The 26941-nt window shown below is 31.8% G+C and overlaps 1 protein-coding gene and 1 long non-coding RNA gene across 8 annotated transcripts in view; one reads left to right on the top strand and one right to left on the bottom strand.

Annotated features, from left to right (window-relative positions):
• LOC106466599 overlaps positions 1 to 26941 on the bottom strand; it is a 59068-nt gene that overhangs the window by 2897 nt on the left and 29230 nt on the right. For 2 of the 5 annotated variants that reach the window (XR_002612249.1, XR_002612245.1), the window contains one exon: positions 7344 to 8460. The exons of 1 other annotated variant lie outside the window; for it this stretch is intronic. This is a non-coding gene — a long non-coding RNA (uncharacterized LOC106466599). Of the gene's footprint in view, positions 1 to 7343; positions 8461 to 12151; positions 12380 to 23940; positions 24454 to 26941 lie in introns of those variants that run through there. 2 more of the 5 variants (XR_002612247.1, XR_002612248.1) reach the window with 2 other exon arrangements.
• Positions 2256 to 26941, top strand: LOC106466598 (tumor protein p53-inducible nuclear protein 1-like). 3 transcript variants are annotated; one of them, XM_013926892.2, is made up of 4 exons: positions 2256 to 2440; positions 16280 to 16456; positions 23117 to 23653; positions 24801 to 26941. In XM_013926892.2, exons 2-4 carry the CDS (start codon positions 16333 to 16335, stop codon positions 24989 to 24991), a joined length of 852 nt encoding a protein of 283 aa, XP_013782346.1. In that variant the 5' UTR covers positions 2256 to 2440; positions 16280 to 16332; the 3' UTR covers positions 24992 to 26941. The 3 variants fall into 3 exon arrangements, with proteins under 3 accessions (XP_013782346.1, XP_022250331.1, XP_013782345.1); XM_022394623.1 differs by lacking the exon at positions 2256 to 2440 and adding an exon at positions 8470 to 9004; XM_013926891.2 differs by lacking the exon at positions 2256 to 2440 and adding an exon at positions 8470 to 9008.

Raw genomic sequence — 26941 nt, 5'->3', positions numbered from 1 at the left:
CTTAAGCCCTGTCACAAAGAACTATTTGGCACAATGAGACCAGTTGAAGTTTGAAGATGGTATTCTTGTCCGGAGATGGGAAACTGCAGATTGGAAAGTGATGACCTGGCAAACAGTTATACAGAGAAAGTTACGGGAAGTTGTGCTGCGTCAATCCCATGAGTGTTTAACAGGAGGACATCTCGGAGTTAAGAAGACATTGAGTCACCTACGATAGAGACTTTACTGGATAGGTATGAGGCAAGATGTGGAAGAATGGTGCAGGACATCCACTACATGTTGTGCTAAAAGGGGACCCAAGCATAAGGGACGTGCTCCAATGAAGTTATATCAAGTTTGCACACCAATGGAAAGAGTAGCTGTTGATATTGCTGGTCCTTTGCCCCAAACTCGTGCTGGAAACAGGTATATTTCTGTGATGATGGATTATTTCACCAAGTGGCCTGAGGCATATGCAATACCATATCGGGAAGCTACAACTGTAGCTTCGGCTATTAGTGATTTCTTCTTCAGATTTGGTATGCCATAAGAACTGTATTCTGATCAAGGCTATAACTTTGAATCAGCTGTGTTCCATGAATGCTGCAAGTTGTTTGGCATACGAAAGACCAGGACAATGCCACTTCACACACAGTCTGATGGGATGGTAGAAAAGTACAGTTGGACATTGGGATAGGAATTCGCAAAGTTTTGTAATAGCCGCCAAGTTGACTGGGATGTCTTACTCCCTCCACTGTTGATGGTCTACAGAAGAGCAGAGCATGAAGCCACTGGATACACTCCAGCAAAGCTGATGTTTGGTCAGGAACTTATGTTGCCAGTGGGCCTGATAACAGGATGCCCAACTTACGAAGAGTTGTCTGAAAATGTGCCAGAATTTGTGAGTGTTATCTTAAAGGATGGATGATATTCACCATCAATTGCATTCAAACTTAAAAACGTTTGCTGATTCCATGAGCTATATTATGATAAGAAATCTACTGAAGTCAGCTTTGTACCAGGAGACAAGGTGTGGTTGTATAATCCCTAGAAGACTAAAGGGAAGTCTCCTAAGTTGTAGAACATGGGAAGGCCCATATGACATAGTGGATCGTCTCTCAGACGTGACTTTCCAAATAAAATGTGGTCGGCGAGGTAAGCCAAAAGTGGTGCATACCAACAGGCTTTGGCGTTATCACAGTCCAGGACATTTCAGTTGGAACGAAGTGAACAATGGAACAAATGATGCTGCTGAAGACGTGTCACCTGAAAAAGCCTCTGTCGAAGAAGAAACTCTACCCGGTTTCGAGAAGGGAAACAGTGAAGCACTTGATGAAGTTACTACCACTGATGTGACTGTTACCGATAATAGGAACTCCACGTGAAGCAGAAGACACCGAGATGGAGACCAGTACGGAAGAAGATACGTCCCGTAAAATTAAGTTACATTGTTGAATTTTAATTTTGTGTTTGTAAATTCTGTACATTTAATTAAGTTATTGTTAATTATCTATTGGTTTAATGTAAGTGGCTATTGTTCGGGACAAACAATACTAAGGAAGGGGCAGTGTTACGACAGCGGAAGTCACGTGACCCTGGTAACACGTTATGAGATTCTCGAAGGATCTTGATTTTTCCTGGCAACTCTAGTCTTTTCTAGGCGCCCTCTTTTTTTTTTTGTATATAAGCCCGGCAAAGAAAGCGGAGATAATAATGGCAGATAGACAGATAATTGAGTCAAGCGAGCGGTAGTGACCAAAATAAAGTGCGTGAATCGTTGCAAATTATAGCGTGTGTTGAAGTTAAAGTGACTGCGGAAATTAAGTGTATTGCAAAGTTGTATTGAGAAAGAATAAACTAGTTTTATTTAAGAAAGGACTTGTATCGCTGATGTTCTTCGGAAAGAATGTTTACGGGAAATTAACAAACGACCAGTGACGTAACAATACTGTATTTATTTATATATTACGCAACTGTCTAGTGTGTTTCACAATTATATGTTTAAGAAATAAAATAAATATACATTTAAATTTTAGCATCGAAAAAATTAACAAATGATACATAGTTAAATACATGAACGTTTACTATTATATCTAACTTTTACATCTAATTTTAAATCCCTTGCATGTACCACAAATCGGCTATGCCGTAATGAAACTTCTAACGCTTCGTGGAAGGCTGGTGCGCAGTTAGTTTCATGTTAGCCTCCTTATACGTTTCCCTTGACAACTGACGTCACTAAAAACAAAAACAAAGTAGGGACTGACAGAGCCAGCTGTTGTGACGTTTAACTCTGAGTAACGCAGAGTTGTAGATTTATCAGGTTTATGTTATTGTTCTGTACGCATAATACTTATTTTATATCGTTTAAGTATAAAGTGTTTCATACATTTCATCTTCAGCAACGCTTTTGTGGAAGTTTCATTACACTATTATTAATATACTTTTAAGTTTGACTGAGGTAAGTTATATCTTTTTTTTTTACGTGTGATATTGTGACGGTTATTTGAATATGTAGAACTAGAAGAAAATTAACAAGGTAAAACAAGTTTATTGACGGACGTTTCACCTTGTTTCCTTCCTCATTTTGTAATTTCTTCGCCTACGCAATTCATTTATTACCAAAATATGTCGGTTATATTTGAATAAGTCAGGCTAAACTTTGTATTTAATTTTAAGTAAATTAAGATTTTATTTAAATCAATGCTACTAAATTATTTTATAAAGTTCATATGGGAACCATTCGAAATACATAAAATACAAGCTGAGGCACCCGTCCTACTTATGGGGACATAAGGATTGAATGTAGGGCTTGAAATAATAAATACTGGGTGAAAATAAAGATATTTCTTGGTGATCCTGCTTTAAAATATCCAACATAGAAAGTGACCAAATGAAAAGCAAGGGGTTTTGAAATGTAGACTTGCCACTTTAAGGGTTTGACCTTGTGCTTTGGTTGCCATTTTTCCCTGGCAAAAATATGAAAGTTTGACATTTTCAATGAAAAAACTCAAATTTCCATAAAGAACTAAAAAATTTAAGAAATAAAAATTGGTCCAAGAGTGTAAGGCATTAGCTAAAGAAACATATTTTTGCTGTGGGCATGGCCAGATAATTACCACCCTGTGGCATGCCCCTTGGTCTGATGTATTATCCTACCAAGTTTGGTTAAGACTACACCATGAAATAGTTGACAAACAAACAAATATATTACTTTTACAGGTCCAGATGAGGTATTGTAGTAGAGGTCTGAGTTTATTAGTTTGGAATTGATTATTGAGTTAGTGACTATTAGCCAATTTGTTTTAGTTTTACTTATGATATGGGAATATGAAGTTTGTTTTTAAGTGCTAGAGACAAAAGAATGTGCCAGAGATAGGAGAAAAAACTTGCAAGTAATTATTTAGTGCTATTTGTACAGTTAGTTCAATTTTTCTGTGAATATTAACTTATCACACGTAAACCTTTAGTCAAGAACTAAAATGCATTTGTTAATTAAGGGGACAAACTTTGTATTCTTGTTTTTACCAAATAATGTAAAAGAACCTCCTCAAAATTAAAAACTGTCAGAACAATATTATATATTACAAATTAAAATTTATAAAAGAGCTCTGTTGTAGAAATAGTGTTTAAATTAAAATTGCCTTCCCAAATATAGACTTTATTGCATGAACTATAAATCATGACACAGTTGATTGTTGTAATGATATAAACACACATAAATCTTTTATGTTTTCTAATAACATAAATGAATGCAGTTTAGAAATAAAAATTGTATTTATTTAAATACATTTTTGTGTTGTGAAATCTCATTTTTATAATATGTACGAGTATAGACCACACTTATGTCTAAATTTTACTTCAGTTTCAGTACAAAGGCATAGGCTTGGGGGGGGGGATGTTGGGGGATCAAATGAATGACCCCTAGTGGAGATAAGAACTCTGCTTGTCAGAAAGAAAAAAGAAATAATGTGTATATATCTATATATATATATATATATATATAGCCCATTTTTGCTAGCTCTTACTCTCATGAAACATTATTTCAAGTAAGCCAAAAACTTATGTTGGCTTATACCTCAATAATCTTTCATATATACTTCGGTTACATCTACTTTTCATTTTACTTGTTATATGGTTTGTCTTACTAATAAAAAGTAGTTTGTATTAAATAAAATTTGCATGTGTGAAGGATATTCTATTATGAAAAATAAACTACCTTTACGTTTTAATTATTTTATATTGTTGTAGTTATCAATAACAAAGAAATTATAAGCAGTATAATTTACATCAGTGTCTACAAATTTGTGACAGTAATGTTAATATTGTTTCTTTTTTGTTTGTTTTTTACAAATTAGTGCATACAATACTAAATACAAATGATATATAGAATACTCAAGGCAAAAATGATATTAACAAAAGATTTTCTATTTAGGGTACTGATATTTTGAATGAACTTCCTGCAGCCAAACCAGCCCACACCCCTGCAGTTATAATTTACTTTAACAAATAAATAAGCTTATTACATCTATTGATTGATCATGTTACAAATACAAAGTCATAGACACACTTATCCAAACTAACATTAAAAAATACCTGGAAGAAGTTAAACAGATAATACAGAAACTTACCCTTAGCCTTTACTAATATTTTCGGGTGCAGTCCTGTGTTACAGTATATACCATTTTTATAAATTATACCACTAATGAGTAACACACTATTAATACTAAGCTTAATCCTCAAATTATCTACTTGTTATTATACTGCAAACAAAAATTTCAATTTGTTTAATTATAACCTCTATTGATGCATATTAAATTGCAATGAATATATCTGTGACTGCAGTAAAGAATAATTATTGGAAAATTAAAATTGTGTCACACTAGAAATTTCTTCATTGTAGATATTATGGATTTTTTAAATGTTGATATTTTGTCCATTGATACAGATCAGATAATTAATTAAAATGGAAAAAAATTTATAAAAATATAGAAAATAGTAAGCTTGATTACAGAAAGTTATTAGAGCCATGAAGGACACATCTTCATCCACAAAAACAAACATTAAAACTAGACTTTTTTGTGCTCATTACAATTTATATATTTACAAAACAAAAGTTCAAAATAATTCAAAGTAACCACATATCACATCAACAGGCAAATCATTTCACACATTTATAACTAACTACGGAAAAGGAGATTTTGGCAAAAATTAAAGCTTCTGGTCTTCCAAAGCATAAACATTATCATTAATGTTATAAGTTTGTATTTTTTTATTCCATTCATAAACAGACCACTCTTAACAATTTAAACTTGAAATGAGTAACCTAAAATATTCCAGTGAAGAGAAAATAAATCCAAAATTATATCCCTTCCTTGCAACTTAAATTTATTGAACCATATACAATTCTTGTAGCAATTTCTACACTCATTCTAACATATTATTATCCTTATTAACTGAAAATAGTGCTCCAAATAAAGTCTCAATGGTCTTATAAAATGTTAAAATAATCTTTTGCTAGGAGATAAAACTTGTATCTTTTCATCATTGACTAATTACGTAAACCTGATGTGTTCTTCAGTGTCTAAGATTGTCTATTTTTTATAATTACAATGTTAGAAATCTTTTGCCTGTTCAGAACAAATTTCTTGTCTGATTTATTTTGTGGTTACTACAAATTAATTAATAAGTTTACTTTTAGAACAATATAGTATTAAAAGTACTGCATGGCCCCAGAAATATATAACTGTGATGAGTTTCACACAATATAAGTAAACATACAAGTTTTACATGAATATAATGTATACATAAAGATCATAGTTATTAATACAGTGGAATAATTAAGTTTTCTGTGTATCCAAAAGAACTTTGTGCAGTGTATGTTACCAATTCATTGTAATTCTGAGTTTAATAGATCTAAACGTATTTGCTGTTTAAAACTAAGATAAAAATATATATATATATATATAGTTTATTCAGCAGTACAATCATTGTAAAGTAGCTTTGCTTGTGATACATATTTTTGAAGATCCTTAAAATAAGTATAAATTGTTTTTATACTTAAATATATATTCATTGTAAATTACTTTTTGACTGCATTAATTTTGTTTTTGTAATCTAATGATTTTGTAATTTTAACCTAATAGGCCTAATATTTTTGATAAAATCATGTTAATTGCAGATGGATTTTTTTCCTCTTAATTTGTCCACTGTGGGCTCAAAATCAGAAGCATGTAAAAATATTCCAATGGACAATTTAAGAGGAATGAGAAAAAAAATATCTGCAGTTAAAGTGGTTTTTATCACAAATCGTAGGCCTATTGGTTTGCAATGCTTTGCTTTTGGTGTGAAAACTGTAAATTTTAATCCAATGTAAATTGTATAAATCAGTTTTGAAAGGATTTTCATATGAATGCTTCTCTAGAACATTACTTTGTTTGTCTTATTGTGATTATTGCTAACATTCTTTTGATACTATCCATAATAGACAAAAAATGAAGCAATAGCTGGGACCCATTCTTAACTTAATAGTTGGTACTCATTTTGTGACTTTTTACAGTTGATGTTTAAAATTCAGTTTGAAATACAATTTTATTTTTGGGCATGAGTGTTATTTTGAATTTTAATAAAGTTATGTCTAGTTAACTTTTTTATCTCAAGGACTCTCATGGAATATCTAATTTTTTAAGAAAAGTTATCCAGTCAACAAACCTGTAGGTGTTTTATTGGTTCAAAAATGTTTCAGTTACAAACATTAATATACATCTTAATAAAATGTACAAGGAGTTAGATTCAACTGAGAAAATACTTTTTCTTTTATCTAAAATTAAAGCATCACCAAAGAATTGGCGGGACCAAAAAGCACATACTTAAATTATACAAATTTAATGTATTTCACTGTTTTGAAAAAAAAGTGAGACATTTATTAATATGACAGCATATTCATATTAGTACAGGAAAGGTTGCTATTAACTTTTTGTATTTAAAAAAGTATAATACAGTAATAATTTTCCAACTGTATTTTGCCCATTCGTTTTGTCATGATTAAGATCTAAGCATAAAACCCAAAACGGTCTCAAAAACAAACAAAAGCTGTAAAAAACCATAAACACAGTTAATAGTTTATTTTAATACAGAGTTGAAAGTGTAATTAATTGTGAAAGGAATTATCGCTTGAACGTAAAATATATTTTAAAAGAATAGTGTCTGGTTCAAGCAGAATTTTATTAACAGAAGAAATATTTATTTGCTTTTTATTTTTAATTACATTGTCACGTGCAATCTTTGATGTTTTAATAATTGAAAAATATAAAATACGAAGTTTAAGTATTTTATAATATCTTTATTCTTCTTTCCTTTATTAAATATAAAAAATGAAACAGACCAGAGTAATATAAGTTATATTAAGGACGTATCTGTCTATCTATCTATATATGCATGAAGTTGTATTATAATCCTAAATGAATATAGTTTCATCAACATGGACTGATAAAGTTTAGTCTGTGAATACATATATTCAAATAGAAGGGCATGTAACTTCAGTTTACAGTGTTAAAACTCTATGGTGTAATTGTTTCGGGGTGCAGTCAAAGTCTTGTTTTTTTCTGTAAACTTAAATCTAAAAACAGAAGTACTTTTTAGCACCATGAATGTGTGTTTTCTTATAAACTGCTAGTCTCGTACTTTCAAAACAAACCACTGTTCTGAACGGAGTTGTTATGCATAATTTTCAACGCAAACATTACATTTATGATTAGATTTTTATCGTATGTATACTTCAATTACTTGCCAGGAACAAATATTTTAAAAAGTTTTGTGCCTAATTATTATACTGAGTTGTCTTCACACTTACAGTTGAATAATGCCATCCGCAACATTAGTTTCATACTTATAGTTGTTACTCAGTGCGTGGTATATTACTGGTAAATCATGTATTTAAAAATTAAGCCAAAAGCTATTTATATTCTTGTACGTTAAGTATTAGTGACCTTGTTTGTAAACAGAGGGCGAATGGGAAGAGCGGAAAAGTACCATGACTTTAGCCGAGTCCCGAGGTCATATCAGTAATATTGATTGCAAACTCAAATTATGTAATTCTGGCAACCACTGATCAGTCATTTTGTCTTTCTTTACATGGAGGCTAGTCGACCCTCTTACATATTATTAATAATTTACAGTAATACATGTATATAAAAAAAAGAGGACACAGTGTGTCGTACGTAACAGAAAGCTCCAAAAAACTCTGTGTGGATAAGCAAAAAACTGCAATCCGCGAAAAGCGAAGATGACAAGGTGGTGTGTGCTTTATTGCTGAATATTGGATTTCAGCTAGTTCGTTTGACTTATGGGTACGTCCTTTTTACAGTCAATGTTCACGAACGATGCTCGTGTTGTACACGTGTAGTTCTCAAGTCCAGGCTGTTAACTTTCTTTTCTTAGTGCTGTTTGGTGACGAAGTTACTACAAGGCCATATTCAATATCTAAAAATATTAGCAGAAGTATAACAACTTAATTTGTATTTTCACAGTCAGTTATTAGGTAGCTAAGTGAAAGCTTTAAGAAAAACGCATATGAAGAAATTAAGTGCAATGTATAGTCTGCACTTCTTACTAATACTATATTAATTGTTGCCAAAATATCCGGACTGGTTGATTAGATTTACTTTTATTTACAATTTTGCCAATTCTTTTATTTAAAAATGTTTAATGGCTTTAAATATAAATTACAGTTTTACGACATAGGAGGTCTTTACTATATACAGTCATTCTAATCAACTCAAATAACAACGCTTGCACAAGTTTCGACCTGTAATGCTGACGTTCACCCTTGAGCACCTCGTTTCATAGTTGCCATAACAACAGCCACTACCAATATCTGTTGTAGGGGAGCGTTGCCATAGCAGTCAGCTGATGTAAGGAGATAGCTATAGGGAAAATGACAAGCTACCCTTGCTCTGAGATCATTAGTCGGATTTAAGGACTACAAAACAGAAAGGAGAATATCCTGCCATAGGAGTTCCTTACGGTTGGTAAGCTTCATGAATGTTTAATTATGAAGTGATAAAACCCCGATCAAAAGTGAAAATTCCACGACTTATAAGGAGAATGCGGGATTAAACATTTCTCTGATTTTATTATTTTAAATGTGCTTTGAATTTGATATGTATTAATTTTTCAGATCTCTTAACACCTTTCCCGTTGTAACTTTAAATGCTGGTCAAAAGCTCTAAGTATAATAATACTTAGTGGTAAGTCTATTTGCAGATTTTTTTCTGGAAATTAACTGCCAAAGTATCATTAAACCAAATATCGTATAGAAAAAAAATCAGCACTAGATAATTACAGGTAGAAAGCCTTGTATACGGACTGAAGTCTTGAATTTTACTGTGTATATATCACCTAGGTATCCCAAGTCTTGGGGAAGGTGTGAGAACAGGTGACTGAATTGCGAATTGCTATATTAGTTTTATGTTTTGGTTTAGAGGCACATCTCTTTGGACCAAATGGCCTTACGTCATCTAGCCATTTCTTGTGCTTAAGTGTTTAAACCTTGTGTTTGATGATATAACTGTGGCGGAATTGTTTTTCTATGAATTCAGTAATTTGATGTGTTTTCACACTACAAATAATACATAAAACTATTAAACTGAATACTGTCTACAGTTGTCTACGCATAGACCACAGTTTTCTTACCCGCTTTTTCATTTACCAAAGCAGTAAAATTATTAGTGTATTTTCTTAGTGCATCTGTATATATTTTCTCCTATGAACATACAACGTTTTAAACAATTAAGGTACGTTTTTTATGCTCAATTTTATATTATCTATGCATAAATGTAAAGTTTTATGGAAAGTAAGCATTATTTTAGGTAGAGTACAAACATTCATATTGTGAGTCTATATTTTTAACTATCAAATAAAAGTTAGTTTTATGACGTAGGATATGTGAAGCAACTACATCTCGGAAGTAATTATTCATTCTGCATTACCATGCAATGAATACTGTAGTTATAAAATAATGATTTATTTTGATAATAATTTTTCTTTTAAAATGCAGGGGAACTAAGTTATTTTTTGTATTAGTTACATGTATTTTGTCTGTTTTATTATTTTTCGACATTTTTGCATTTTTCTCATAAATAATAATTTAATTATTACAAAACTCCATGATGCGTATTAAAAACAAATATATTTTAAATTTATATACTTTACTGATGACAAAATATTTGCATTAAAATTAATTAGTTGTTTGTAATTAAGCACAAAGCTGCACAATGGGCTATCAATGCTCTGCCCACCACGGTTATCGAAATCCGGTTTCTAGCGTTGCAAGTCCACAGACATATACCGCTGTACTACTTGGGGGGGGGGGGGTCTATTAGCTTAAGCAATTAGCATAAACAGTGATGTTTGATACGGCTGTACCGATTGCATAGGGGGGCGAGTTACGTAATTTTTAGTGATATATTCAGTAAACAGGTGTTATATTTAAAGGGTATTGAGATAAGAGATATGAATAAAATTAATACTGAAAATACTAAGAAGTTGCTAGAATCAGAAATTAGATATATTAGCAATCATTTCGTATTTTTATTTATTGTATCATAAAAATTGCCGAGGTAGGGACGATGATAGAAATTGTCATTCGGTGGATCTTTGTATGGCTTAAGACGTGAAAGACGGTTTAATTTTAGTTTTTAGTTACACTGAAAGGTAGTTTGTTGACCACTACACTTTCAAAACAAGTTGATGGCAGAAAACTAGAACATGCTATGTTTTGAGTCTTTAATGTTTTGTAAGAAGTCTTAGCACGTCTTTGCTATGTTGTTATAACTAGAGTGGAGGATGGGCAACGTAAAATTTTCATGACGTATCATTTAATTTGCTGATTTGGCTCTCTCACTATTTTTTATTTTTTGAAACAGCGACCTACATTTTTATGAGCAATGAAGACGTAACGTGGTATTCATAATACTTATAGAAAGGTTCATTATTATTATAAAAAATAGCGTTTTTTTTGTAGTAATGACATACTGAAGGCTGAGACGGCTACGTTATATGGTGGAAGATGAAATAACAAAGTACTAACAGGATTTTTAAACATATATGTATTTAAAAGTGAGTCTATAAAGCAGGAAAGTCTTTGCCCTTTGAAGTAGGCCAAGGTCAAACATTATTTTAAGTACACACATCTGCGTTTGTTATTTAAGGTAACCTGGGAAAAGTTCCAATGTATTCAATAGAGCACTCTTGATGACAACTTGTAGTATCGTAACGTAAAAAAAGAAAAGAAAAATAGAAGGTATATATATATATATATAAGAATCGTAACAACTATTATTAGAAAAAATCCCTCAACCAAAGAAGAAAGCAACAAGCCGATTGGTCAAATTTATCAAACGGAGTTGCATGATGGATGCATAAAATAATAGATTTAATCTCTAGTTCACAAAAGGTACGAGTGTGTCAGTAGTGTTTTGGCGTTGTGCCAAAAACAAAACACACTGACATAGACTACCTAACTGAACAAAGTAATGTTTTAACTAGCACGCATAAAATTTTTTTGTTTGTTTTTTAAGCCATCTGATGTGGGGAGGAAACAGGTTCAAGCAACATGTACTTCGTTTTAACATTTAGAAATGAAAAAATAGTGGTACTCACGGCTATTTTATCACTAGATGTAAAAGGAACATATTAAATTCCACAATTAGACAAATAAACCAGTTATTTTTCACATGGTCTTCACTATTTTTTAATGATGGACTTAGCATGTGTTACCTAAAAGCCAGAAAACAAATATGCTAAGCTTGTTGTATACAAGAATAACCCTATGTATAAACTTAATGTAAATTTCCAAACTCCTATATGTGTGTGTGATTTTTAATACAGCACAAGAAATTACTGAAGTATATAGATGTAACAAAGGCTGGTGCAGTGCTACTTGTGGATATATATATATATATATATATATGATTGTCCTAGTTTGTGTTCTGTGCTGTAAATTATTGCCTTTTAATTCCATCAATATTTTTTATTAGTTTGGTGATCTTTGAACGTATTAGTAGCTTTAATGGTAGCCATACTTCTGGGTTTTTTCCTGACTTGTATGAATGACATTTTTTAGTTTTCATGTGGTTCATGTTAAAGTCTCATGGTACTGTGCTACTTTTAGTTTATAAACTAACCATTAACTGACCACACATACAAAACCCTCTCCTTGATTTGTTCATGTTGTTCTTTCAGTGGTGCAAGTATCTTAATTCACTTACACTTAAGTTTATTATATTTTTAAATTATAGCCAAGGCAGTAATACTGAAACCAAATTCAGTTTGTAAATATTGGTGGATGTTATCACATGTGGTAACAGAATGTGCACAGGCTTGATCCACTGGTCCAACCCTGTATTAGAAAAGAAATATTGACTATAATTCTGATTTACTATGTGTATCTACATGGAGTGTGACAAGCTCTTAGTAAAATGTACACGTCTCTTCTATGCAAAAAATCAAATGAGATATAAGGGTATTTGTACTCAAGATATGTCTGTGCATTGATGACATCAGTGTGACTCTGATAAGTTGTTGTGCAGATGAATAATAAAAATACTTTATCATATAATTTGCATATAGCGTTCTAGAAGCGAAATGCATATCTATTTTTTTGTCAGTATCCCTGTATATTATATCTGACATTTATCTCCTGTAAAACAAACTGTTGCTAAATCAGCAATGTAGAATAAAATTAATAGTTGTTTACCCTGGCATCAAATACATATCATATTAAATGGCACTTTATAAAAGGCCATGGCTTGTGCACTTTGAACCCCACCATGCACATAAGGTTTTAGCCATTATTTGACAAAATTCTGTGAGTGGCCCCATTTATAACTGGTGAACCACTGCATCAATTGTCTCCAAATCTAGCATGTACTTTTAGGGCTCCAAGGGAGTGACTTAAAGGAGGTAGAATTCCAATACAATCTTCCTATATTATTCACAGGCACCCCATGTCTTTTTACATAAGTTGAACAGGTATGTCTTCTGGTAGTTACCATTTGCTCATTTGGCAAAAATATATATTTGTTGGCTAAAAAAAAAAGTATTTTGCAAAAACTTCTGGCACACATTTTCTTTAAAGATAATCTGGATATTTCCTGATTTCCATAACTTTAAATGTTTTATATCACACACAAACCCACCATCTAACCAAAAAGGAAAAAATATAGTACTGGAGAGTGTGCTAGCACTCTCTACATAGAGATGGCATGGATGCTCATATTAAAGCAATACAAAAGTCATCTGGATTTTCTTCTCTACAGGTCATCAGAAGCTAGATATGAAAAGCTACCTGGTATAGTCACTCTATCTCTGGTGCACATGCCACTTTTCAACTATAAAGAACATCCCAAAGTCAAAAACTGGCAAATAGCCAAAACTGAGATTTCTTAGTTTCATTCATCATCATCTTTCTTCAACAGGCCTAGCACCTACCTAGTTCTAGCAGTAACTATAATTTTATCATCATTTGATAGAGCTTAACAGTCTTCACAATTTTTGACTACCTATTTTATTATTATTATTCTATGCAAAATTTAGAAATGAAATCATAATTCTAGTGTAAACAATGTTATTACATCTTGAAATCAGCTTTCTTACAGAGATTCTTTTAAAAAGCTAAAGTACAGGGTGAAACAGGAATTACCAGCCAATAATAGATGAACATTACAGTAGAAAAGACCATAAGATGTGGAAAAATAATGAAAAAAAGTGTTCAAAACTGGTAAAACATGTGTCTATAACAATAACTTTATTATCATTTGCAACACTTCAAGCAGAAGCCCTTCATTGAGCAGTTTAAACTACCTGACAAAGGGCTTCTGCCCGAAACATTGCAAATAATAACAACATTTTTGTTACAAATGTGTGTTTTAACAATTTTGAACATTTTTTTTCATAGATGAACATTAGATGATGGTAACATGTAGAATACTCAATGCTTTGTACACTATACAATCAGTGTCTTTAGGAAGCCAGCTCCTATATTATGTATGAAATGAAGATGTAAAAGAATTGATACACATAGAGGTCATTAGAAGCTAGATATGAAGAGTTAACTGGCATAGTCACTCTATCTCCTGTGTATATGCCACTTTTCAGCTATTCAGAGCATCCCACAGTCAAAAACCAGAAAACAGCCAAAAACCAAGATTTATTATCTTTTGTTCATCATCATCTTTCTTCAACAGGCCTATCACCTACCTAGTTTTAGCAGTAACTATAATTTGATAAAGCAAAACAGCCTTCACAATCTTTGACTACCTATTTTTATTATTAAATGCAAAATTTATAAAGCTTTAAAATACACTTTATAACCTAGTAATCCATGTATGCCATCTTATAAAAATAGCAAACAAAAAAGTATTAGGAAAAACATTTATTGCTAAAAAAAAAGGCTCTGTAGGGCTGGCTACTGAACTTGAAAAAATGGAACCAAACAAGATAGGGATGAAAGTGGACATATCACTTGATCTGTCTTATCATCATGTAGCAGAGTAAGCCATCTCGTCTTTACATGGAGAATAAATTCTCTATATTACTGGCTTCCTCACTGGGAAAACAAATACAACCAGAATTTCCAACCATAAAATGTTACTTAATTGTAAAATGGTCATAAAATTAGTATTCTAAAGTTAACTAAAGGAAAGGTATAATGACGAAAGCTGAGATTCTATTGAAACACCAAACTTTTGATAAGACAAGGTGGAGAAGCCAGTAATTAGATTTTATTCTCCAAGTAAAGTCAAGACAGATTAGTCTGCTATGTGATCTAATACTTGGAATCATTGTAAATGAAAGAGAAACCCCATATTCTCTCAGAATATTACAAAATGTCTAACTTAAACATTTGGTGGTGAAAAGAAAATTAAAATTAGTGGAAAAATAAAACTTTCAAAATTAACGATATCATTTCAAATTATCATTAAATTACTTTTACAATTTCTCATCCAAAAATGAAGATATGTTACATTATATTTTTTAAAAACATTTCCTAATGATAATAGGGCATAATTTACATTTGTTGAGTGTAGGAATGTAATGCAGTGTAAAATTATTTGGCCATGATATACTCAAATATTCAGATTTTGTTTTAATGAAGAACATTAATCAAAACAACTATAAACTGTGCTCTGTACAGTGTTTAAATGATAATAATAACTGGTTCAATCTCTACTCAATGAATTGCCTAAAACATATGTTATCATTACTTACTGGTTAAACGCTTGTATAATGCAATGAGTTGCATTTGAGTTTGTAGCCATTTATATTCCATTTTTCAAGATTATTTAGTTTTACTGGATATTTCTTCATCAAGTGTATGTTAATTAATGAACAGTAATTTCAAGTATAAGTCGAACATGTAAATAGGGTAAACATTAAAACATGACAGTGGTATAATCTAACTTTTTGAAAGAAGTGTATCTGTGTAAAAAAACAAACAGGATATACCATCAATCACAAGCTTATGATGTGTAATGAACTCAGAAATTTAGTTTGGAGAGATGTGGGTGTTCAAGTCTATGATATTTCATATTCAAATTATCATTAATATTCTACACGCAGATGTAAATTAGAATATGTTAAGTATAAACCATTTTGGGTGGTAAGTAAAAAACAACATCAGGAGCTACTGAATTTTGTTTTATTACCATTATAATACCTGCATAAGACTAAGATAACTAGGTCAATATATAGTACTATATGTAAATAACTCCCTCATTCAAATTTATTTCATAGTAATATATTAACCTAGTTATCTAGGGTTGTATTATGCAGTTGATACAGATATATAACTAGAACTTCATTAAAGTTGTACTTATTTATTATTTGCTTTCAGTTTAGTGATTATTATATTTTATTTTTACTTTGTTCTATAGGTGAAACAAGTTTAAATGTGGGACATTGTGGGCTCAAACACTAATCTGTTATATATTACAAATTTACACTACTTTTTACTTGGTTTCATTTGTCTACTACTGTATTTGTGACAATTGTTCATTTATGCCTTGTGTCATGAAATTTAGTCATGAAAGGTATGGAAATACTGGTGTGTTATGCTATTTTCCCTCTAGATGTTTGAACTGAAATAACTGTGTATATAATATACACACAATATTTCTGTGTACATTTTAGTTGTATACTGTTAAATAAGTATATGAAAAATTAAACAACAGTAAGGTTATCATTTTTTTTTTATAAGGGTAACTTTCTTAATACAGTAGTTTTACTTCTTGTGTTTCAGGTTCCGAATTGTTAAGCTAGCTTCTGTTTCAAGGACCAAGCTATCAGTGCAGTATGCTTAGTGGAATTGCAACCTATTTTTTCAAAGGGAAGGAGACTCCAGGATCTAATAAAGATGAAAATACAATTTATGTGATGAAGGAGACAGAAGATGAATGGCTTCTTGTTGATATTAGTGGTAATTTTTATATGTAAAATTATTTAATTACTCAACTTGATAAAATTAATTGCAGTGTTATAATGATATCCTTGTAATGAATTAAAAAAACAATCATGAAATTCTCAAAAGGTGGCTATTTTATATGAAAATATTTTAATAAAAAACTTGTTTAAATTGTTTATCCTTGGAGAATATCAAACTAGTGACAAATATTTAGTTTTTATTTTAATTGTTAATATGGTTTTTGAGATATTTCATATATTTTTGTCTTTTTTTTTCTCAAAATGAGCTCTGAAATTTTAGGCATATAAAATGTTCATAATTTTTAGCAGAATTTGATGCAATGATCAATAATATTTTTAGAATAATTTGTTTTATGCAAGTAAAATTTAGATACCTATGTAAAACAACTAAGTAAATCTTAAAGTTCATATCACACCATTTCATAAATTAATTGAAAGATAGTTTGTTAAAACTTTATAATTGACAGGGTTTCAAGATGTTTGAAGTAAGGATTGAAAAATTCATTAGAAACTTTTTTACTTCATATTTAATATTTTATACATGTATTTTATTCCTTCATTAATGAACTAGCATTTTAATGTTGTCAGATTCTCCTTAGTCTTGCTTTTCATGCAAGCTTACTGAAAGGTTGAGATCTAAAACAAATATTTATCTTCAGTTGTCTCTTTTGATTAACTAGTTTTAGTATGCTTCTTATTCTTTATTCAGCTTTTAGTTTTAGTTTCAATTTTATTGTTTTTTTAACTGTTTCTTTTAAGTGTTTTCACACCATTATTTAAAAAAATTGTTTGTGCTGGCATTGATATTGGCGGAGAGGAGAAGTTTTCTTCCTGAAGTTATCAGTAGTTTTATATTAAATTCTAGTTACCACAGTGATTATTCTTAGAAACAGTCTGAAACATTACTAAAATGATAAGTTATTTTAATAATAATTGTTGAGCTATATGTAGTAGCATAATTAATGACTGGAAAACTATTATTTATTTTTTACTTATAGTATTATGTATGCCTGACTTCAGTTTTGTCAAGTCAGAACACTGTGCTAACAGTTAATTTATATTTAAAGGCAGTCTATAGCCTGAAAAAACAATTTGATCATAAAGAAGTTCCTCGAAATAGTAGTCACGATGACCTATTGAGTGTGTAAATACAATTTATGGTGTTCATCATTATGTATTGATCATTATTATTATTACAAAAACACTTTTTTTTAAAGTTATGTTTGTGTCCACAAAATTCTATGAAATGACTGTTGAAAGGTTTACAAATTCTTTGTTTCCTTTTAAATTGTGAATGGATACTTTCATGGTCAGGAGTTACTCTTTTAGAGATTACAACTTTAAGTTTAAAAGGTCCATAACTTTATTAATTTAGCTTCTTTAAAAGATAATTTCCAATTAAAATGTTTTTATCTTAATGTTTTATTACTATAGTATTATGTAATGTGTCTTAAATAGCAGTTTTCTTTTACACTGATACCCTCCATAATTATCTTTAGGTTCACATTCTGTTATGTAAATACCAACAGACTAATGTGAATTTTTTTTTTAAAACAGAAAAACAACAACATTTATTCAGATATGTTGTTTACAAAACTTATGATAAATTGCAAAGATTCATCAGTTAACATTTTCCTAAACTGAAAATGTATTTCCAATAATACTTACCTCCGTTGACATTAGCTATTTCACACTCTCCAGGGTCTCCACTCTTTGCCCATCTAAGCATTGAGAATGCTTGTTCCAGTCTTTTTATACCCCACTCTAATGCCCTTGGCAATTTTCTTCACCAATTTCAATGCACTCTCTATCCAGGCACTGTATATAAGCACCTCATTCAGATAATATAATCACTTTTTCAAGATATAAACTTGCTTTTAGTGGGGAGGTAGAGCAGAAGAGTGTCAGTGGAGGCAAGTATTATTGGAAATAAATTTTCAGTTTAGAAAAATGGTAACTTCCAAAACATACTTACCTCCGCTGACATTATAGCTAGAATCCCACATTGAGAAGGTGTAGGGGCCAGTGCGGGCATGAACCATACAGAAAGCCTCTGTTTCGAACAGAAGTGTACCAAGAGAAAGATGGTACAAGAGTGGAGGAACTGCACTACATCCAGAACAGGTATGCTTTTCACTAGGAACTCAGTTCATATATCAAATGTGGAATAGAATACAAGTAATCATCAGTATAGGCCACCCCCAACCAGATAGCTGAGGTTCTACAACTCGGGGTTGGAATTAAGGGGTCATGGTACCCATATCCCATGTTGGTGGCTAGGGCTATTGGACAGCAATATTATATATACTTTTGATTGGATCTCAAACTGTAGCCATAGAGTGATGCATTTCATGCCACCAGAATCACGATGAGAAAGTAAGCAACACTGAAGTGGACAAACTTTCTCCTCCACCTGAAGAAGTCCAAAGGGCAACACCCCAGGCTTCGAATGACTGGATCGTGTATGCTATACTCAACCAAAGGAACAGAACTCACCCGGTCTGGAATTATGAACATTCTTCCTCACTCTCCAACCAAGTGGGCAAGGAGTATTCCACTTGCCCCTGGACAGGACGTGAAACCTGTACTCAACTAAGGATCTAAGATGGGACCACATCGTGTTCGGAATTATGAGGAGATAATGGACCTCCTTACATGAACAATATACTAATCCGATATTGTTCAAAGAGAAGGGCTATGTACCCCCCAACAGGATATCTTTGTATCATATCTGAACTGTAATTACGAGTAGGCTCCCTTGGAGGCTGGTGCCACTCCTACTGACATCTGGGAAAAACATCTAGGGACCCAAATAGGAGGGCACCCAACTTCACCCTCTTCTCCAAGAAAGCCCTGAGGAACAGTGCTCTGGAAACTGTGCAATAGGTGAACCAACCCCGATTTATTCAACCTGAAGATCGGCAGGGACAGGCAGGTTCTTTTTTAGCTTTAATCATGATAGTCCATGAGTGGCAGTCCATAATAATCATGTAATACCATCCTGTAGGTGCCTAGATTGTCTTATGGAACACCCCATTTTTAAAAGCAAACCAACCCCAATTTATTCAACCTGAAGATCAGCAGGGACAGGCCAGATCCCCTTTAGCTTTACTCATGATAGTCCATAATAATCATGTAATACCATCTGGTAGGTGCTTAGATAGTCTTATGGAACACCCCATTGACAGAACCTGTTGCAACCTGTAGTAATTATTGTGAAAGTGGTTGCTAGTGTGGAATTGACAAGAGAAAGCATAGCAACATTCACCACAGAGTGGGATCCAGTGAAATAATAAAGGGACCCTGGAGGAAAAGAGTATATTATTGAGGAAAAATACTAACCTTTGGTTTAACAGATGTGGTCAAATTAACTACTGGGGTTAGTCAAAACCCTCAGAAGATGAAACTGCCAGATCATGTAACTAATTAGATGGGAAAGTATTAGGAGTAGTCCGCATACTAGATTGCAAAACTACGAGACGACACTCCCAAAGTAGCGTCAGAAAGGCAAGAAGCCAACGACGATAACGAAAGAAAGTAAACAAGCTGAATCAAATCTTTTTTCAAATGTCTCTGGAACTCTAGCAAATAACATGGGATGGAGAAAGAGAGCTTTCCATAACTCCCTGAGGGCAGAAGACAGTAAAGGAACACCTTCTAACAAAGAATCTATACCCAATAAATCTCAACAAGAAACAAGCCAGGAAACCAGAACAAGAACAGAAGAAGTCAATCTGACTGAGGTAGATGTCAGTAAAATCCACAATTTGTCCTCAAATTGCGGAGAGGAACATTGATAGGCTTCCAACAAAAGTTAGATCGAAAATAAATACCTCACGACAGTCGTGAGAGCAAGACAAATCCAAGAACTGTGATCTGTTTAACATGATCACAAGTTCCAAACGAGACCCGCTCCCCCCCAAAGTCCAAACGGGGGTCCATTCATTGAGAATGTAAATATACCTTCTCTTGGTGGTGATAAACTAAAGTATGCTGTTTTGATAAATGTGGGGGACAAAGCATCGCCATCCTGTCACATGAGTGGCAACCTGAACAGCAATATCAGGAGGAGGAAGAAAAACCCAGTAGTCACTTATTGTCCTTTCTGCCAACAAGGAAGGGGAAGAGTCAAATGCAATAGGAGAGACTCCCAAAACCTCACCAACCCAAGTAACCAACTGAAGAAAAAGGGGGTGGAGGTGGTTGATGAAAAAGATCCTCTGTTGAAGCCGACCTAGTAAAAGAAGAAGAAAAAGAGTCTAAATTCTCCCCAGATGGTTCATGTCGTTTGGAAAAGCTGCCTCGGAACTCCCCAGAGAGAAACCCGTGGTCCACATGTGAGTCCATCTTGCGACTGATCATATCACGGACAGCCTCGACTGAAAATGAACCCTCCTCTGGCCATTGACAAACGTCTGATAACTGGTATTATAATTAAAGTAATTTATAAATATACGAAGCTACAACAGTAGTAATGCAAACCGCGTTTAATGTTGCAATGTAAGTTGTGTATAATTACAGCACTCCTGTTTATAGAAACCCGTGCCAAATGCTTTGTTGAGAAAAAATTATTACATTACCTGAATGAGGTGCTTATATACAGTGCCTGGATAGAGGGCACATTGAAGTTGGTGGAGAATTTGCCAAGGGCATTAGAGTGGGTGTAAAAAGACTGGAGCAAGTGTTCTCAATGCTTAGATGGGAAAAAAGAGTGTAAACTCTGGAGAGCGAGAACTAGCTACAATGTCAGCGGAGGCAAGTATGTTTTGGAATCATACCTTCCAACTTTTGAAAACATCCAAAGAGGATTTTTATGAGACATTTTTTTTTATATAAAAGCAAATACAGTAGACATGTAAATATATATATATCAATTTATTTAATACATATGACAGCATTGACATCAATAAAGTTAAGCACAAAAACCAAAAAATAAAATAAATAGCTACTCTTCTTACTTGAAAAGCTACTATTAACACCTGTAAACAATGCACATACAGATTTTTTAATTTTTCTGCCCATCACAAAGTACAAGCCTATATTTGCTAAGAAACTATCATTCCTGGAAATGTAATGATTCGTGTCAATTTCTTTTTGGTCAGTGGTTTTATTACTATAACTCTTGGTTGTTACTTTTTAATGATGTTAAAGCATGTGGTCTGAACAATTACTAATGCAGCTACTAGTTTAAAACAATTTTATAAAAGAGACTCAGTTTGAGCAGTAATGTGGTTTCTTGAGATACTGTCTAACTGGAACGTTTATAATGGTGAACAAAGGATTATAATGTGAAGTTCACAACACAGAGATAGCAATTTATTATGCTTTCTTTAGACATTCTTTTGGTTCCTGTAAATGTTTTAGTGTCAAATTATATCAATTTGAAAGCTACCAAAATGTTCTTATTTGACAAGAAATTGGGTATTAGTTTAGCAAGTTTGGTAAATGAGACAGCAAAATATTCCAGTGACTCATGGAGTTAGGAAAAGTGTGATAACAATAAATTTCACTGATTTGGAAAAATGACAGATATTTTAACACTCCAATTCAGGATTGCAGGAAAAGGCAATAACTTAGAAATTTCTTGACCACTTTGAGAAAGTTGGCAGGTATATGGTAAAGCAAGTAGTATTAAAGAACTCAGTTTGAAAATGCTTCTTCCTCTTTCTTAATCTGATAGTTAAATTCTTAATACAGATCTAGTCTGCAGCTATTATTGATACCATTATTTAGTGTATTCAGTTTACATGATTTCATATTTTTATGCTTTGTTCAGATTATCTCCTTCGCGTATACTAAAACACAACTTCCTTCTTTTTCTTCATAGCTTCTGTTATTTTGAAATACAATGTATACCTTACACCACTTGTCTTTTGTGATGAAACCTACATACAGCTGGAAATTATGTGCATCATTATAGTTTGATAGCATCCTGTATAGACATTTTGTGTATGTTTCATATGAGCATTAGAATTAGATTTTTTAAAATTTCATTGGACTACCATGTTGTTTCTTTGTCTTATCAAAAATGCAGTTAAATGCTTCACAAAACTGAGGTACAAATAACTTAATTAACTCAATATGTATTTGAGTAATAAGATATGTACACCGATAAGCTGTTTAGATCATGAAGTACTTTATACACATACACACACACATACTGTTATTATGAAATCATCCTTAGAAAAAATAAGATAAAAGAGCTTTCATATAGCTACTACTTAATGTCTTCCTAAAATGTCACTGTGTAGATAGTGATCCTTCTCAAGCTCAATTTTTCTTGTAGCAGAATGTAACTTGTACATTTTATGGTTCTGAACCTATGCATTATTTCAAATATTTTTCAACTTCCAGTGATGGTAACTGAGAAAACATAGCTAAAGTAAATCCTACCGTACCTGCCAATGAATAAAATTAAAACTTCTCCAGGAAGATTTTCAAATTTCAAGATGTGTACCTGGATAGCAACATAATTTTTTACATACATATGTATAGCAGCAAAATAATTGAATAAATTGTCACATATCTTCTTTGCATAATTATGATATATTTTCAACAACAACAACAAACTACATGAACATTGTAAAAATAAACTGTTTTACCAAGTTATTATAAGTGTTTATATAACCATTGCCTTTATTGTACTGGTACTTAGAACCTGAAGAAAATCTATCCAAGCATCAACTGGATATTAAATATCACTCCAGCTCAAAAAATAGAAGCACAGCATGGAAACATCAAAGCTCCAAAGCTGGTGCTACTGGTCTACTTTCTGTCGAACTGCCAGAGAAAATAGAATCACTAACAACCACACCAGCCAGTCCAGTTAGCCCTACCCAGATGGAAGGAAGTTGGTATATTACACCACCTCCTTGCTTTACTGCTGGGGGACCTGTTCACGTTGAGATATCTCCTTTGGAAAACCTTCTGATTGAACACCCCAGTATGAGTGTTTATGGATCAGCACGTCCACAGGTTTTGTCCACTCAAAACAGAGAAGTAAACACTATCCAAATACTAGATGCAAGAAATGCTGAGAATTCAGTATTGAATATTGAGAAAGTTGAGCCACTACAAACAGCAGCAACCACAACTGCTACAATTATTAACTTGAAAACTAATAGTCGTAGGGGTAGGACTCTTGCAAGCACAAGAACACGACAAGAAACTTCTGCTCTAACTTCAAGAACAGGTAATTATTCAAATGCAATCACTGTAAGTTTTGTAATAATATTATAACTAAAACTGTTAGTATAATTAAACATTTATTTAAACCAGACTTTTTGCCTGAAGAAATTTTTAGATACAGTGTAATCAAAAAGGTATTTGAAATTGAAATTCTTTATATATGTATATAATGTGTAGATATATAAAAAAAACGAATTCATTGAAGAACTGTTAGCTATGGATTTTGTAATTTCTTAAAGAACAGAAAACAAATACAGAACAGCATTTTTACAAATGTATATACTGTGTTGCTTCTCATGTACACTGATTTCCAACAGGTAAGAAAAGTACCCACTCTGATTATAGGTTAAGCAGAAAATGTATTGTAGAGTTATATGTAAACTGAATTTGGGAAAGAGAATGGACACAAGTTCCACAGTAAAACAAAAACAGTATATTTAATTGGCACATAAGATAGAAAAAAACAACAAAACTCAGTCAGTGAATGTGTTCTAGAAGTAAAAGATAATTATTTTCTTTTTATGCCAAGAGAAATCAGGATAAGAGTCTGATTAAAATTGAGAGATTCCACCACTAAATATGTATTAGAACAGGGCAAATCTCCCAGATTACATTTATCAACCACATTACCTAGTCAACCCTTTAACAAAAATAGAGAAATTAGTCTTCAGGTATTTCTAAATCTATACATGACTGGTATTACTAGAGAACAAATTGGTAAAATCCTAAGGATTTCTCCAAGAGCACTTTCCATGGAAAAGTCCAGAAACATAAAAAAGGAATTTGAATCTTGACAATGTGTGCCTAGAACAGGAATATGGTCTGCATTACAAAGCCAGTTCTCATTCAGTAAGAGCAAAAAACTTTTATAGTTTTATGAACATGGTCACCTTTCTAAATCAAAAGGAAAGAAACACCTGGTACATTTTACATAACCCAACAAGAATTCAAAAGATGCCCTAACCAACTCACCTGCTTTTGTTTTATTGGTCCTGTGAGAATAGTATGTGGTTGGAGCAGTCATATTGTTTAATTTCTTGCTGTCATAACTTTTACTTTGTTAGTAAATTTGAAACATTGATATCAAAAGTTCTAATTTAGTTTAAAAATAAACTGTCTTGAATAATGTTAAAATTATTTAAAATTTTCAGATATACTCGAGCACATTGAAAATGTGCGGCCAGCCCAACAAGCCTGGAAGCGACGTGAGCAGAAGCAACTGCACAAGTCTCATCTTGATCGCCAGAATCGTACTTGCCATGTACAAGCTAGTGTTAGAAAAACTCGCAGGAAGGAACGCCTTATGCAACCCCCTGGAGCTAATAACAGTTGGAAATGTTGATGTATTATGCTGGTTAATAACCCAAATGTTAGTTTTGTTTTGTTTTGCCTTACAATTACATAGTCTTATAAACATATTTGCATAGAATCCAGGGAAAGGGGGAGAACAGCATAATATGTTCCAGCTCATTTTAATTCTTCCATATAATAGTCTCAGGTTTTACAGATACCCGTCCGATGAAATCACGTTAGTATATGTTAAACAGTGAAGGCTATAGTTAATGAGATATAAAGTGATATAGTTTTAAGTTGTTAATTCAAGTTATTTATGCTTATTGTCTTGCAAATATCCAATAAATAAATTGTAAGATTTGCAAATAAATTTTATCTATTTTAACTTGTACATTTAGTTCAAATTCTAGATAATTATTTGTATCTGTATGATAAAAGATGATGTTTGATTTTTGTGAATGAAACCTAAGTCTGAAAGAGATAGTGTCAGATGCTTCTTATTATAAATATTTTTTTGGTATTTGAAAACTTTTAAGTTACAGATGTGATTTGTATGTTATATTGTAAGCTTTAAAAAAGACTGAAACACTTAAATTTAATATGCAGAATGTCTATGTGCAAATCATAATTTGTAACATAAGTTTCTATTTCTTATCCATTAATTTTAAACACAAAAGTTTTGTTCATTTTAAGTTAGGATTTTATGAAAAAAGTGTGAAACTTTCACAAGATAAATTCCTCCATATGTTTTTCAATAAAAAATCTAAAAGTATATGTAGTGGTATATATTCCACCTCACACTGCCAAAACTTGCAATATATATATATATATATATATATGTAAGTAGTAAAATAGGATATATCAACCTATCTTATATATACACCCACACTTGTTATGAGATGTTACATATGACAGTATGGGTGTATATCTATAAATACATCATTACGGATGTCCTTCAGCAAGATTTATAAGAAAAATGTTATCTATGTCATTGAAATATTTTGATTCTTACAGTACCATAAAAAATTTGAATATCTCTAAAAGTTTAATTCTGATAGTAACTAAGAAAAACACTTTTTATTTCATGTATGACATATTTAAATAAATAAAATTTCAGCATTTACCTTTTAATGACAAAAGGTACAAGTCAAAATAACTTTTTATGGAAAATATTTTGCATTTTTTAATATCAAGACTTACTGCGTATTTAAGAGAACATGTCAGAATTTACTGTGTTTACATATTAAAGCGGATTGAATTTTTAAGGGTAAAAATATACATTTTCCTATGTTTTTGCTTAAAAATGTGTTTCAAAAATTTCATTTTTATACAAAAAAGTTGCAGATTAATGTAAAGCAATAATCTCTGCATTGCAAAGAAGATCATGATAAGACCTCCCTCACAAAGAAAGTTAAGTGATGATAGTATGGCTATAATCTTACATAGTGAATTTCATTAACCATTCTTAATTATTGTTCCTAATAGCTTATATAATGTTTTTACATGGATATTCTAACAGTCTCTTCAAATAACTTTAGAACATAAAAACATGTTTTATAATCATTGATATATATATTTATTTGATATATCTTATGAAATTCAATTCTAAATTTTGAATTCACAATATACTTTCGCTGTGGGTCTTTTAATTTTTAAATGAATAGATAATATGAAAAAATTAATATTCTATAAAGCTCAAAAAAGTAAATAATATAGAGAGCAAAAATCCTATTTCTAACACTGAATGGAATATTTTGTACATATAGTATAAGTTTTGAGCAATCATTCATATATATATATTATCATTTTATGAAATTAATGTTTCTGGTTGCTTAATACAATACCTGAATTTGTTTTTAGTATTTGTAATCAGCTTACTACTTTCTATAGAAGTCAAGTTTTCTTAATTGATTGAATTCTTTGTAGACTTTGTTTTCTAAAAAAAGTGATTTTTCATAAATACAAAATTTAAAAGTGAATAAATAGTTTTAGTAACAAA

The sequence above is a fragment of the Limulus polyphemus genome, unplaced genomic scaffold (genome assembly GCF_000517525.1).
Source record: "Limulus polyphemus unplaced genomic scaffold, Limulus_polyphemus-2.1.2 Scaffold2315, whole genome shotgun sequence".
NCBI lineage: Eukaryota > Metazoa > Arthropoda > Merostomata > Xiphosura > Limulidae > Limulus > Limulus polyphemus.
This window is presented reverse-complemented; position numbering and strand designations above follow the sequence as displayed.

Coding starts and splice junctions, on each gene's coding strand:
- LOC106466598 (XM_013926892.2), top strand. CDS start 16,333: ATGCTTAGTGGAATTGCAACCTATTTTTTCAAAGGGAAGGAGACTCCA. Junction 16,457..23,116: donor GCTTCTTGTTGATATTAGTG/GTAATTTTTATA, acceptor ACTGGTACTTAG/AACCTGAAGAAAATCTATCC. Junction 23,654..24,800: donor TGCTCTAACTTCAAGAACAG/GTAATTATTCAA, acceptor TAAAATTTTCAG/ATATACTCGAGCACATTGAA.